The 14,193-nt window shown below is 40.6% G+C and overlaps 1 protein-coding gene across 2 annotated transcripts in view; it reads right to left on the bottom strand.

Annotated features, from left to right (window-relative positions):
* The window catches only part of LOC101157679 (phospholipid-transporting ATPase ID), a 46,563-nt gene extending 35,464 nt beyond the window's left edge, over positions 1-11,099 (bottom strand). For both annotated transcript variants that reach the window (XR_013659513.1, XM_011473227.4), the window contains exons 1-10: positions 10,742-11,099; positions 8,943-9,012; positions 8,717-8,775; positions 3,534-3,647; positions 3,286-3,384; positions 3,134-3,195; positions 2,963-3,035; positions 2,132-2,202; positions 1,608-1,690; positions 956-1,114 (exon numbers count right to left, since the gene is read on the bottom strand). Coding sequence is in view for 1 of the 2 variants with exons in the window: in XM_011473227.4 (XP_011471529.1) it covers positions 956-1,114; positions 1,608-1,690; positions 2,132-2,202; positions 2,963-3,035; positions 3,134-3,195; positions 3,286-3,384; positions 3,534-3,647; positions 8,717-8,775; positions 8,943-8,997 (775 nt within the window). In the remaining variant the exon portion in view is untranslated. The remainder of the gene's footprint in view (positions 1-955; positions 1,115-1,607; positions 1,691-2,131; positions 2,203-2,962; positions 3,036-3,133; positions 3,196-3,285; positions 3,385-3,533; positions 3,648-8,716; positions 8,776-8,942; positions 9,013-10,741) is intronic.
* Positions 11,100-14,193: the final 3,094 nt, after the last annotated feature.

Genomic DNA, 14,193 nt, shown 5'->3' with positions numbered 1-14,193 from the left:
CAAACTGATTAAGAGATGTGCATCTGTGATCGGGAGGAGGGTGGACTCTCTGGGATCTGTGTTGCAGAAGAGAATGAGGGCTTTGACTCAGAGCATCCTGGACAATCCCAGACATCCCTTGCACAACACGATGTCTGGTCAGAGGACCTCACGGAGTAATAGGCTCCTTTCACTGCGCTGCAGGACAGAGCGCTTTAAGAACTCATTTGTCCCTACAGCTATCAGGCTGTTTAATGAACCTGCCTGATATGAACTGATATTGTTTTGTGAACTGTCTTTTTACTGTTGTTTGTTGTATGTGGTTGTGTGTTTTGCTACCGGACACCTGAATTTCTCCTTTGGGAGATTAATAAAGTTTCTATCTGTCTGTCTGTCTGTCTGTCTGTCTGTCTGTCTGTCTGTCTGTCTGTCTGTCTGTCTGTCTGTCTGTCTGTCTGTCTGTCTGTCTGTCTGTCTGTCTGTCTGTCTGTCTGTCTGTCTGTCTGTCTGTCTGTCTGTCTGTCTCTCTCTCTCTCTCTCTCTCTCTCTCTCTCTCTCTCTCTCTCTCTCTATCTATCTATCTATCGGTAGATCTTCAAGACATTGTCGATTCAAAAGTAGCTGACATGCCAAAAAAGTGTGAGCACCCCTGTTATACACACATGAAAAACCAGGAAATCTGATCTCTAGTAAAGAACTCAAAAATAATTGTCCTCATCTGGTTATAATCTCAAGCGGAAGCATAATGCTGCCGCTTAAAATGGCTCAAAAGGTTATTGAACATTGGGGGCAATTACTTTTTGACTCGGGGCAATTTGTGATCTATTGTCTTCTTTTAACAACTGTATTTTAAACTTTTCAGAACAGATCGGTGACTGTTATTACGTTTGGAAGCTGGAACAGGTATACATTATTATCCGCACTGGGTAAAAATCAAGCATGAAAAACAATCTTAACTGAACTGACAAAGGTTTACCTCCAAACAAGACCAGACCAAAACACCATTCTGTGTTCCTGAGTGTACATCCTCTGAGCAGCACTTTGTCATTGTCCAGACTGTAGGCTTGTCCATTCACAGTCAAAGTACCTTTGAATTTGTCCAAGCAGTTATTGGGAGGCTCGCATAGCACTTCACCTACAAATCACATGTTTTAGATGAAAGAGAACAGAGAAATCTCACTTTGGATAAGTGGTCAAAATGATTCCATATGTATCTTGGAAATAGATTAGTTCCTTTTTGATAGAGAGAGAAAAAGTTAACTGGAGTGTATATTTAAATCTAGGATAAATAAAACAATTAAACAAGTAAAACTTAAAATCTTAATGAGCAGTGTTATTTTTACATTTACATTAAATTTTTATATTTAAGCTTCTGTTTGTGTTTTTATCTAAAGCATTAATTTAAAGACTTTTTTTCAAATATATTACCTAACAAGACTGACTGCAACAAAACCTTTCAATATATTTGCAAAACGTCCCTTTATCATGTGTTGATGTCTTCAAATCTTAAACATTTTAGATTTTTTTTGTTTATTACATAAAAGCATAGAAAGTAAAAACACACAATGTTTTTCTTCATATTCTTTCCTTTCTTTGAGTATTTTAACAAATAGTTCATAAATTTGTACCATTAAAAGAAGCAAGTGCCTCAGTGCTGTCCCCCATCTCTCCAGTTACAGTCAGGGCCTGTTTCACTTTCAGGTTTGTTTCACTGCAAATAGAAAATAAATCAAGAAGGGAATTCAGACAGCATGAGGCTAAATCTGCCAACTACTGTTTGTGAGCAAACAAACAAAGACAAGCACCATAATGACACGCAAAGATCCTTGGATAACTGCTTCTGGCTGGAGGGTGATCTATTTTCCTTTTTAAAAAATGTTTCTGAGGTACTTATTTTCTAATGAAATAAATTCTCATTTACATTAACTAGAATGTGACGGCAGAACATGGGCTCAGAGGCTGTTGGGAGGGGCAAAAGAACCAGTCATCATCAAGTTTTGAGGAAAACTTCCTAGCGTCCAATTAGGACTTTAAACACTGAATCTTTGACCAAATGAAAAGTAAAAACGATGATGTTTGTCACACATTTTTTAAGTAACTTGAAAAAAAAATTGCAATATTTTGCTTCTACCTTGACCAGCACCACACTCACCCATCTAACTCAGCTGTTTCCACATAGACCAGATTGAGAGGCTCACTGCTAGACAGCAGCAAGAGGTCTGCCTATGAAGATAAAATAAAGGATTTAAAAAGGAAATTATGTTTTTCTAACTATATTATGAAAACAGGACAAAAAATATTTGCACTGTTCCTATTCCCAATTTCCTTTTTTCTAATCTTTTAAAACGTTTTGTAATATTACATCTTACTATATTGGGGTAAATCCATTGACTGTACAAGAGATCTGAAAAGAGCGAGTGTGATGTCCCCCATAGAAACGCATAGACTTGCTTCCAGTCCTAACAAAATAAAGTCCATTCAGTTGTCATTTTTTTGCAATATGGCCTTCACTATATTGTAATCAGAAATCGTGGTAAGCAGTGATTGATTCGAGTTGGTCTGAACATGTTTATAATAAGATAATATAGCAAGAATGGTTTTTCTGACAAATAGAATGATGGCGTAATAGCTGTTTATTTCTCTATAGAAATTTTTGGAATTTTGGCTTCTTGGAACCAGCGGTTACTTCCGGTTTGGAATGCCGGGGGGGCGGGCTGTCACTCAGTGCAGTTCTCATAGAATCAATGGTTCACACTGATAGGTGTATACCGAAGGTTTTGAATTCAAAAGACAGATAAAAAGGAGATGCTTTTTGTACGGCATCATTGTAGTATTTTAACAAACCATGTCATAAGACTGTAATATTATTTTAGCACATTGCAAAAAGGATGTGAAAAATGATGTCCCATCAGTCTAGTACAGAATTTCAGGAGGCAGCAAAAGCATCTCTGTCTGCTAATCATATCAACAACTTCATACTCACTGTGACAAACTCATTGTTCTCCAGTTTTATTATGTCTCCAACTTGAACATCCATCCATTTTTCTTTCTTCAGTCTGTATAAAATATGATAACAGTGTCCATTGTTTCATTTTGGCTTTGTACACATATATTAAAAAGTGCAAATGTAGAATTGATGTATTGCGTGACTCACTCTCCATCAATGAGGACCTCCACTTCACGGTTATTGACTTGTTTGTCACATTTATGTCTGTTCTACTCAGATGACAACAAAGAAATAAAAAGTCTTATTTAGAATAGTCAGAATAAAAATAAAATAAAAATATATGAATATTTTAATCTCACTATATCATCACTGGCGTCTTTGGCTGCTGTTATAGACAGCACAATAGCCAACGGTACAGCTGTAGTGAACCAGGACAGAGAGGACACTTGCGGAATCATCTGTCAACACAGAAACAAATACATTGTTTAAAAAATCACTCTGGAATTTATATAAAATCAACAAAGTGAGACATCACTTATTATTTGTTTGTTACTTTTTTTGTTTATTTTTTATGGTTGTTGGAAAAAACTGAAGAAAAAATGTCTACCTGAAGAATGAGCAGGAAGAGGAAGTAGGCATTAGCAAGCCTCCTGAATTGCTCGAAAAGGTTAAGAGGCAAAAAAGTAAAAATGTTGTATTTGGAGGTTCTGATGGCATTGTTCTGAAACAGAAAAGAGAAACATGATATTTTCAGTTAGTAATTAAGTAAAGGTAATGGCTGACGAAGTGTGAATAATGATCAGAAATTAGTGCATGCAGTGGAAGCCTGAACCTATGAAAGCAAATGTGTCTCATATTTCAAAATAAAAATCAATACTGGAAATACTTTTTTCAATTTTACAATGAAGCTGCGTTTGTTGACTCAAAAATAAAATTAAAAATTAATCCGCCAAACAGCTTTTTCTTCTTCAACACCTCTGATTCTGTTGCATAATTAAAGCGATTATTCGCTTTTACATCTACTGCACAGACATTGTCGCATAAATCATTTCCAGTCAGCAGTTCCAGGGGGGAGGCCAGTGTTGCCAGATAGTGTCACAGTTTTCCAGCCCAAAAGTCATCTGAAAACCGCAAGACACAGCTAAAAATTGCCCAACGGGATATATATATATATATATATATATATATATATATATATATATATATATATATATATATATATATATATATATATATATGAACACTAGGCAACACCGACACCAGCTACAACGGTTAAGTGATGTACCGCCTGAAAGTCTCCTGGAAACTGTGAATGAAGCATTGCGGGCAATTCCTACCACAGCAATCACAGAAACCAATGAACTGATTTACACTTCAGCAGCAGTAATCTTTGAGATGCTTGGCTATAAGAGCAACCATGGGAGAATACAATACCCACCATGGAAGCAACGGTTAGAGGCCAAAATCAAGGCAACCCGGAGAAATGTGAGTAAGCTGACAGAGGCTCAAAGAGGTACGATGAGAAAGCAAGTACCTAAGAGATACAGCCAGATGCCCATACCTGAAGCACTGGAAACTGCCAAACAAAGGCTCCTAGCCTTGAGCAGCCGCCTGTAGAGGTACACAAGAGACAATGAAGCCAGACGGATAAACAGGCTGTTCGCAACTCAACCTGCAGAAGTGTACGCTCAGTGGAAGGGTCAAAGCAGCCAAGCAGACCCACCAAGGCTAGAAACTGAATAATACTGGAAAGGTATCTGGGAGAAAGAGATAGCACATAACAGCAATGCCCAGTGGCTGGTCTCTCTGAGAAAAGAACATAGCAACCTCCCTAAACAGAATCCAGTAACCATCACAGTGGTAGACATCCAAGAAAGAGTCTCAGGTATGAAGAACTGGACAGCAACGGGCCCTGACATGATACATGCCTACTGGGTAAAGAAACTCACCGCACTCCACGAGTGCCTGGCAGCACAAATGAACCAGCTGACAAGAGATGGGACTCAACCCGAATGGCTAACGGAAGGGCGAACGATCCTGATCCAGAAGGATCCCTCAAAGGGTACAGTCCCATCCAACTACCAGCCAATGACCTGTCTCTCCACAACATGGAAGCTCATGTCAGGCATCATTGCAACCAAGATAAATTGGCACATGGATCAATACATCAGCAACACACAGAAGGGCATTGGAAGAGCCTACAGAGGAGCCAAACACCAACTCCTGGTTGACAGAACAGTTGTTTAAGACAGCTGTCTGCAGGTCACAACACACCAAACTGTGCACAGCCTGGATTGATTACAAGAAAGCCTATGACTCAATGCCACACACGTAGATCACTGAATGCTTGGAGCTGTACAACATCAACAGGACTCTAAGAGCCTTCATAGGAAATATGATGAAGCTGTGGAAAACCCCCCTTGGAGCCAATGGCAAGCCACTTGCACAAGTGGCAAGGTAGTTCACACAGGAGGGGCCCAACTCCGAGAAGGCACAATAGCAGACATTGACGACAGTTACAAGTACCTTGGAATTCCGCAGGCAAATGGCAACCTGAAGCAGGCAACAAGGAAAGCTGCAACAGCTATATACCTCCAACGAGTAAGTCAAGAAGCCAGCTCAATGGCAATAATAAGACCCGGGCAATAAACAGCTACGCACTGCCAGTTATCAGATACCCTGCAGGAATATTAAGATGGCCAAAGGAAGAGATACAGACCGTGAATGTTAAAACACAAAAGCTCCTCACCATGCATGGAGGGTTCCATCCCAGATCCAGCACCCTGAGACTGTATGCTAGCCGCAAGGAAGGAGGCCGAGGACTAGTGAGCGTAGAAGCCACTATCCAGGATGAAACATCCAAGATGCATGAATACATCAAGCTCAAGGCCCCAACTGACAGTGTGCTCAGTGAATGTCTCAGGCAACGGAGATCAGAGGATACAGTGCTGGAAGACAGATCCTCATGGCAGGACAAACCCCTGCATGGGATGTGCCACTGGAGCGTAAATGAAGTGGCTAATATCAAGAAGTCCTACCAATGGCTAGACAGGGCTGGCCAACAGGACAGCACTAAAGCACTTATCCTGGCAGCTCAGGAACAAGCCCTGAGCACCAGAGATCTACCACACCAGACAAGACGTATGCTGTGCAAAGAGGCACCTGAAACAATCCAGCACATAACTGCACGGTGTAAGATGCTGGCAGGGAAAGCATACATGGAGCGCAACAATCAAGTGGCTGGAATAATATACAGGAACATGTGTGCAGAATATGGACTGGAAACCCCAAGATCAAAATGGGAAACACCTCCGAAGGTGATAGAGAATGAGAGGGGAAAGATCCTGTGGGACTTCAGCACAATAGCCAGACTGATAGGATGGTAATGGCGAACCAACCAAACATTGTAGTGGTGGATAAAGAACATAGGAAAGCCGTTGTGGTGGATGTGGCAGTGCCAAGCAATGGGACCATCAGAAAGAATGAACATGAGAAACTGGAGAAATACCAGGGACTCAGAGAAGAACTGAACAGAGCATGGAAAGTGAAGGTGACAGTGGTGCCTGTGGTAATTGGTGCAGTAACCCCCAAGCTGGAGGAGTGGCTACAACAGATCCCTGGAAAGACCTCAAACCTCTCAGCCCAGAAGAGCGCAGTCCAAGGAACAGCTAAGATACTGCGCAGTACCCTCAAGCTCCCAGGCCTCTGGTAGAGGACTTGGGAGAGAAGGGTGAGAGAGGCGGTATATGTACACAGCTGTTGTTTTTTTCCCCCCCTACTGGACTAATTTAGCACACTGATCCAGTCATTTTTCAAAAGAAATGATTTTTCAAAATAAAAGATAGTTCAGACTAATAATAAAAGGAGTAAAGAATTGTGTATTTCTTCACTTACATTCCTTTACATTCCCGGCTCCTGTGGGGCGAATTTTTTTGTTTTCTGTGGTTTTGTAAAATAACTGCTGTGTTCTAAGAATGCCGTGGTGCCTTTAGGTCAAGCTGGCAGGATGAAGGGATGAAGCGTCTGCCCCCTCAAAGAGTTTTCTTATTTTTTCCTCGTAGTTTTCCTTGACTAAAACCGGCCATTTTTGTGTAAAATTAATGAAATCTGCGCCAGGGCACTCCAATATCATGTCAACCTGATGCTATGATGACCGTCATTGGCTACACATTTACTAAAGAACTTTTTAAAAATAAAATGTCAAATAGCATTTACTTTATCATTTTAATTAATCGACAGAAAGAGCGGTGTTGAAGAAGAAAAAGAAAAAGCCATTTGGCGTATTGATATTTCTTTTTTTCTTGAGTCAGCGAAGGCAGCTTCATTGTGAAAATGAAAAAAAACAATTCCGGTATAGACTTTTGTTTTTAAATTTGTACCGTCCGACTCAAAGTCTGATAATGCACACTTTGAAGGCCATTATCCTCTACTATACCAGGGTCACTTACACGAAAAAAGAATATTCAATTAGTTTTTAGTACTTTATTCTTTTTTTTTTTTTTTTTTTTTTTTTTAAACTTGTCTTGTCCAACAGCAGGCAGATGAGAACTAAGGGCCTCTTGTGTTGGACATATTTTACTTTAACAATAGGGGTTATTAATCTTCAGACAAACCAAAGGTATGTCTCAATAAACCCCTTTTGTAATTGAGGCCAAACTTTATTAATTTCAACCATGTTTGAAAATCTTTGGTGTTGGACCGGACGGAAAAGGAAAGAAGGGAAGAAGAGAGAGGGATGTTAGAGAGAGGGGGGGTAGGAGGGTGATAATAGGAGGGCAGGGGGGATAAGACCATGAAGCAGCATAAAGCAACAAGTTTACTGGTTGTTTATCATTACGGTAAGGTTCAAATGTAGTACAAAAAGGGCGGGGCCTGTCCACACACACACTCAAATGTTATCAACACACCTGCTAGCTGCAAAAATGTCAACATGTCAACATATACACAAAACAGATAGTGTTCACACACGCATACTTATGCCTTAAAACCAACTAGTGTGAAATATTTCATTCATTCAATCATGCAAACTATTAGTGCAAAGGTGAGCTAACACCTGTGCTCAGGTGAGTGTTTATGTTCTAAAGTGGATGGAGGAATGTGAAAAGAAGGAAGGAGAGTGCCCAGCCATCCCCACACCAAGACCCCCGCCGCAGCAGCAGCGGCAGCCGGAACCCCCCCAACGCCACACGGGAGCAGGCAGGGAACAACCGCCCCCCGGGCGACCAAATCCGCCACCCACCGCCGCGAGGCCCCCAGAGCCAGAGAGCAGGGAGGCATGGGGGGAAAGAGAGTGCCGCCCCAGCCCAACCAGGAGAGCAGCCCCCCCGCCGCGCCAGGAGAGCCCAACGCAGGGCCCCACCGGAGAAGGGCGCCCACAGCCCAGTACGAGCACCCCATCACCACCCAGGAATTCCGGGCATCCCCCCGCCCCAACCCCAGGTACGAGCCAGGACCCCCCAAGGGAGACCCGCTTCGCACTCCAGGCAGCCATCCACCAGGCCCACGGTTGGTCCAGGGAGGAGCAAGGCAGGGGCCCGCCACCCCCGCCCAGGAGGGGAGCACCCCGGGGAAAAAAGGGGGCCCACAAGGGGTGTTGTAAACATGGCCCGACCAGGCTTGGCCACAGTTGGAAATTTGGCGGGGCCCAGCGCTCAGTACTTTATTCTTGTTATTTTTTCAGTTCAGATCGCTTTTTTCCCAATACTGGTATAACCAGTATTACAAGATATTTAAGACATAAACGTCAGGTGCTGCCAAAATGTTCATAATGAAGTTTCCCTCTGGACTTACAGCATACTGGAAAGACAGGTTGAATCCTCTGTCATTGGCTCGCAGGACTCGTTCTTCCTCTGGAAAATAACAGTCACTCACAGTTTAAAAAGGACTAAAATGAATTGATTAATTAATCAATTACCACTTACATCATTGTAAATGTGTAATCTGCAATTTTTGTTTATTAATGTTTTGTGTCTTAGGTTAAAAAATTGGTCTAAAGTTTATTTTCTGCAGAGCTTACCTTGTTTTTTCTCTTTCGTATTCAAGTTGCAAAAGTAAGAAAGTACAGATCCCATCCTTCACTTCAACACCTAAATGTCAAAAAAGATTGTGACAGAAATAGTGTTGAACATCTTTTTTTAATTAGTTCATTGATTAAATGTAATCAAATCCGTTGATTTACTGAAGTGTTTTACTGCAGGAGTCTAAATAAATACTGAGGCTTTAGCTAATAAAACAGTCTCTAATAGTTTCTTCTTAACATCTAAGTGACATCAATAGCTCAACTAAAATACTGTGAGACATAGATCAGAAAAAGTAGGACTCACATTAAAAAATTGGTGCTTTTAGACATGTAAAGCAGTAATCATTTAACTGCAGTCCATTTAAATTTAATCAACCGTCATTTCCATGATTAGGCTTCCAATAAGGGAGAAACAAAAGGGAACAATTATAACTCTGAAATTTGTCCTTGAATTAAATTTGATTTGCATAAGTTCATGTTTGTCTCGATTTTTTGTGCTCAGAAAGATGCTAGTTAATTTGTACTGTGTAGTAAATAAATAAAGGCAGGGTAAACCCTGGGCAGGTCGCTATTCTGTCTTAAGATACCGACACACCGGGCATACAATGCACGAAGACGAACTCACGAATGTGCATTCTTGGATGCAAGTTTGACCATGGTATTTAGAATGGACAACACGAGAGGGGTTCCTTTTTTTTCTCCTTTTTCTAGTGTTTGTTAGCGCATGAGGCTTGGTGCAAAATGCCAAAGTGGTGCAAATCTCATGAATTAAATTTCCAGGCTTCTTCTTTCACAGCTCTATACCGACATATGTAAGACTTGGTGTCATTCAAATCCGGTCGAACACAATTATTAATTTATCCTCTATTATCACTTTTCAAACGGCTGGCACTTCAGTGAATGAGAAGGGACGCAATCCATAAATCCATAATTCCAAGTCAGAATCCCTAATTGGTCAGATTTTGACCTGGTTTGTCAATGCACATGCCCGAAACGTGTGTTTAAATAGACTTTTCATTGGAATTGACCACTTAAATACACGTTACCAAGGCTGGTGTAAACGAACCTATAGAGTCATGCAGCCACATACACACATTTAGACCTGGAGAAAATTTGAAGGTTTATAATTAAACCATGTTACCAACTAAACCATGTTTTTGGACAGTGGGAAGCTCCAGCTTCAGCAGAAAGAACATGCAAACTCCAAGCTTTGCCCTTACTCAAGTCTGACATTGAGTAAGGGCTCCCTCACTGTGGGGTGAGGGTTCTAACCACTTAGCCACTGTGTAGCCCCCTGATTTCCATGATTGTAACAGAAAGCCAAAAATACTGCTATTGAACAAAAGCAACAGTTTTTTTTTACTTCTCTTTCAGACTTTATCTGGGTCTTTGAAGCTGTAAAAACATTAGGCCACTGGTTCAGTGACTCTTTGTTCCATGCAGACAAATAATCAATGACCACAGGTATTACGGTTGTAAAAACTTAGGCCAGCAATCAATAATTAACACCAGTCTATGATGTCATGTAAGGCATGGATTCAAAAGCTCAATTTCTTTCATTTTTAATTTTCACATCAAAGAAAAAATTAGAGCAGGCTGAAATCAATAACAAATTGTAAGTGTTCTGTAAAGAAAACCACAGCTCAGTTTTTTTTCTCTCTATTGCAAACTCGAAAGTTAAGCCGAGGTAGAAGCTGATCTGCAGTGATAAGCACATATTCATTTGTCAAAGACCAATGAAAAATATTCTGAATTACGTGTGTATACATTTTTTCTGTTGACACACAGTCACATACCTTGAATTTGGAAAAATATTTTCTTTGAGTTCTTCACACATAAAAAACTGTTAGAGGTAAAAAGCTAAAGGTGGCCGCCCTTTCTTTGCTTCCGTCTTTGATAAGGTAAATCCAGGCCTTTCTTTGTGCAGGCATTCAAAAAACAATCAGCAAAAACAATCAACAAGCAAAAAATATGCCTCCAATTGGAAAACAAAATGAAGGTAAGATTAACTAAAAATAATTAAGTAATGAGAGAAAAACGCAGTTTCTGGGTCCAATAAAAAGGTGCGTGATCCCGTGGCTGTTTGCTCAAGCTCAGGGTTTCAGCCCAGGGCTTGAGTAAACAGTGTAGGAGTGGATGAAGTTGTAAAACAGCTATAAATGTGATGGACATTACCCAGTCACTGACAGTGTAACTGTTGTAATCTAGGCATGCAGGGGAAGAACACACCCTGTTTTTTATACGTATGCTTGGTTGTGCTTTCACCAAAGTTCCAGTTTATTTTGCCTCCTGGCTCAAAACGTCAAGTATTTGAGGCATTATATTATCTGCAGAGTCTAGGAACTTTCTTTTTGTATTTATGCTTTAAAAAAGTACTAATCAGTCATCCAGCTCTTTTTTATCCAGCCACCTGTGACCTCCGTGAAGTACGCTCACAGAGGTGTGCACATATAAATACTTTCTTGGATACATATCTTTTAGTCCAGAAACCCACCTGCGCTCCTGCCACTCCCCAGCTTAATCCCCCCAAATGGCAGATCCCTAACTAACATTGCCAAAATCAAAAACATAATGTCAAAGCCAGACCTGGAGATACTTATTCATGCATTTGTCTCCAGTAGGTTAGACTACTGTAACGGCCTGCTCACCGGCCTCTCCAAACGAGCCGTAAAACAGCTTCAGTACATCCAGAATGCTGCTGCTCGAGTCCTGACCAGAACCAGGAAGTATGATCACATTAGTCCTGTGCTCAGGTCTCTGCACTGGCTCCCTGTACCTCAAAGAATAGACTTCAAAGCAGCTCTGCTTGTGTACAAGTCTCTCCATGGCCGCGCACCAAAGTACATCTCTGACATGTTAGTGCCATATGAACCATCTTGTACTCTGAGGACCTCAGGGACCGGCCTCCTGTTGATACCCAGAGTCAGAACTAAACAAGAAGAATCAGCGTTTCAATATTCTGCAGCTAAAATCTGGAACAGCCTCCCTGAAGTCGTAAGACAGGCCTCTTCTGTGTTCAGCTTCAAATCTAGACTTAAAACATTTCTGTTTAGCCGTGTATATGACTGAAAGGTCCTATCTGCACCTTTCTTTCTTTTCCTTCCTTTATTTTTAAATCAATTTTCAAATTTTTTTCTTTTCTTTTAAGTTAAATTTTACGTTGATTATTTCTATGATGTATTGTGATTCTAATGCATTTTTCTGTTTTGTGAAGCACCTTGAATTACTTTGTGTACGAATTGTGCTATACAAATAAACTTGCCTTGCCTTGCCTAACAACATGGATGAACTGAGGCTGCAAAGCGAGACAAACAACTGACTGCAGTCTTCACAAAGATCTTCAACCGATCCCTGGCACAGTCAACGGTCCCACTCTTCCTCAAGTACTCCAGCATAGTTCCCTTGCCCAAGAAGCCTCACATCTCCAGCTTCAATGATTACAGACCAGTGGCTCTCACTCCAACAGCCATGAAGTACTTTGAAAAGCTGGTCCGTAGTCACATAACAGCAGCCCTCCCAGCGGGACTGGACCCACACCAGTTTGCTTTCAGGGCAAACAAATCCACAGAGGACACCATAGCAACTGCTCTGCATGTTGCTCTCTCTCATCTGGAGCAGCAGGGGAGCTATGTGAGGATGCTCTTTGTGGATTACAGCTCGCCCTTTAACACCATTCTACCACACAAGCTGGTGGCCAAGTTGGAGGACCTGGGCAGAAAGTGTATTAACATACTGCTTATGCAGTTGGTTCAGCAACTGTACAGCAGCTGAAAGGAAAGCCCTCCAGCAGGTCATCAACATCGCCCAAAAGATTGTTGACTGATTCCACAACAGTTTTTATCCAATTTCCATCAAACAAGTTCAACGCGGCTGGACAACATTAAACCCGGACCTCCTCTTGTAAATTAGACCTTTTTTTTGCTATTAGTTATTTTTATTATTGTTATTTCTCTGTTTTTAACAAATTTAACACATTGAAGCAATTGTTATGTAGTTTTATTTCTTATTTTTAGTGGTACGTTTTCTGTTTTTTTAGGTATAAATGTTGCACTTTTAATTTCATTGTTCATGTGACAATGACATAAAAAGATCTATCAATCTACTCTAAAAGAAAATCTATCTTCTTGTGATCCCATTTAGTTTTATATTCCTTGGGCAAACTCCCTCTCCATGTTGCAGATGGTGCAGTCCACCCTGGATAGGGATAGGCTTACTCCGCACCAACAGTTCCGAGGTGGATTTTCAATGAACCACTGCCGCTTTGCAGAAACTATGTCCTAGATTATTCTAAAAACGGCAGTCATAATTTAAAAATAGATTTAGTTCTTGATCAATGTTTATCTTAAATTTGTCTCATGACACATACTTTTAACGGTTACATTTTTGGGTAGTTGGTAGTTTAATACATGTTACTAAAATGCAATGTATTAAACATTCCAAATTCAAGTTATAATGCCCGCCTGATAAAAATTCAATAGTTACAATTATGAGAGTGCTTTGTAATTATTTGCTCTCAATGCTAATCAGATTTGATAGTTTCAGTGTTTACGTAGTTTAATCATCTGGTCAGATAGGGTCCCTAAAAGAAAAAAACATCAGAACTCCTTGATATCGACCAGGACCTTGCTAAAAGTAAAACTTGTCGACAACTATACTGGTAAATTGTACCAGAATTGAGGATTATTTAATTTGTGAATCATATGATTTAGCTCTTTAAGTATTAGGTTGAGGCAATTGGTTGCTTTTTACCTTATGGCAAGACACAGGGAAAAGGATGCCCATGTTCAGATGCTGGAGTTTAAGGGTGTAATCAGACTGGAAAAGGCAGTTGGTCCGGATTTAGTCCGCTTAATTTGGTCCGAATTGAGTCCCGAACCTTGTGTTTGGTCTCTATTTAAATTGCCTCTATTTAAATTATCTACTGAACATTTCTGATTTGAACCAACGCTTGTAAAACAAAACTACTGTATGTGACTCAGTGGCGGACCGTGCTTATAGCACTGGCCTTGAAGGCAGTTGTGTGTATGTTGGTTTTAGTTCGCTTTAGAGTAAAAAATGTCCACTCAACAGACGCAGTGGATACAGGGATGGTCAGCGCCAAACACACAATTTGTGACAAATTGGATAGCTCTGTACAGCTGCTCATGCTCTCACTTAGATTTTTCTAAAGAAGGAAGTCAATGAAATCATAAGGATGACATCAAAATCATCCATGGTGTACATTAAAGTCAGCTCTGCTTTTAACCAC

This window comes from Oryzias latipes, chromosome 12 (genome assembly GCF_053564925.1).
Source record: "Oryzias latipes strain Hd-rR chromosome 12, Olatipes_Hd-rR_3.1".
NCBI lineage: Eukaryota > Metazoa > Chordata > Actinopteri > Beloniformes > Adrianichthyidae > Oryzias > Oryzias latipes.
Note: the sequence above shows the minus strand (reverse complement) of the source record. Positions and strands in the feature narration are given on the sequence as shown.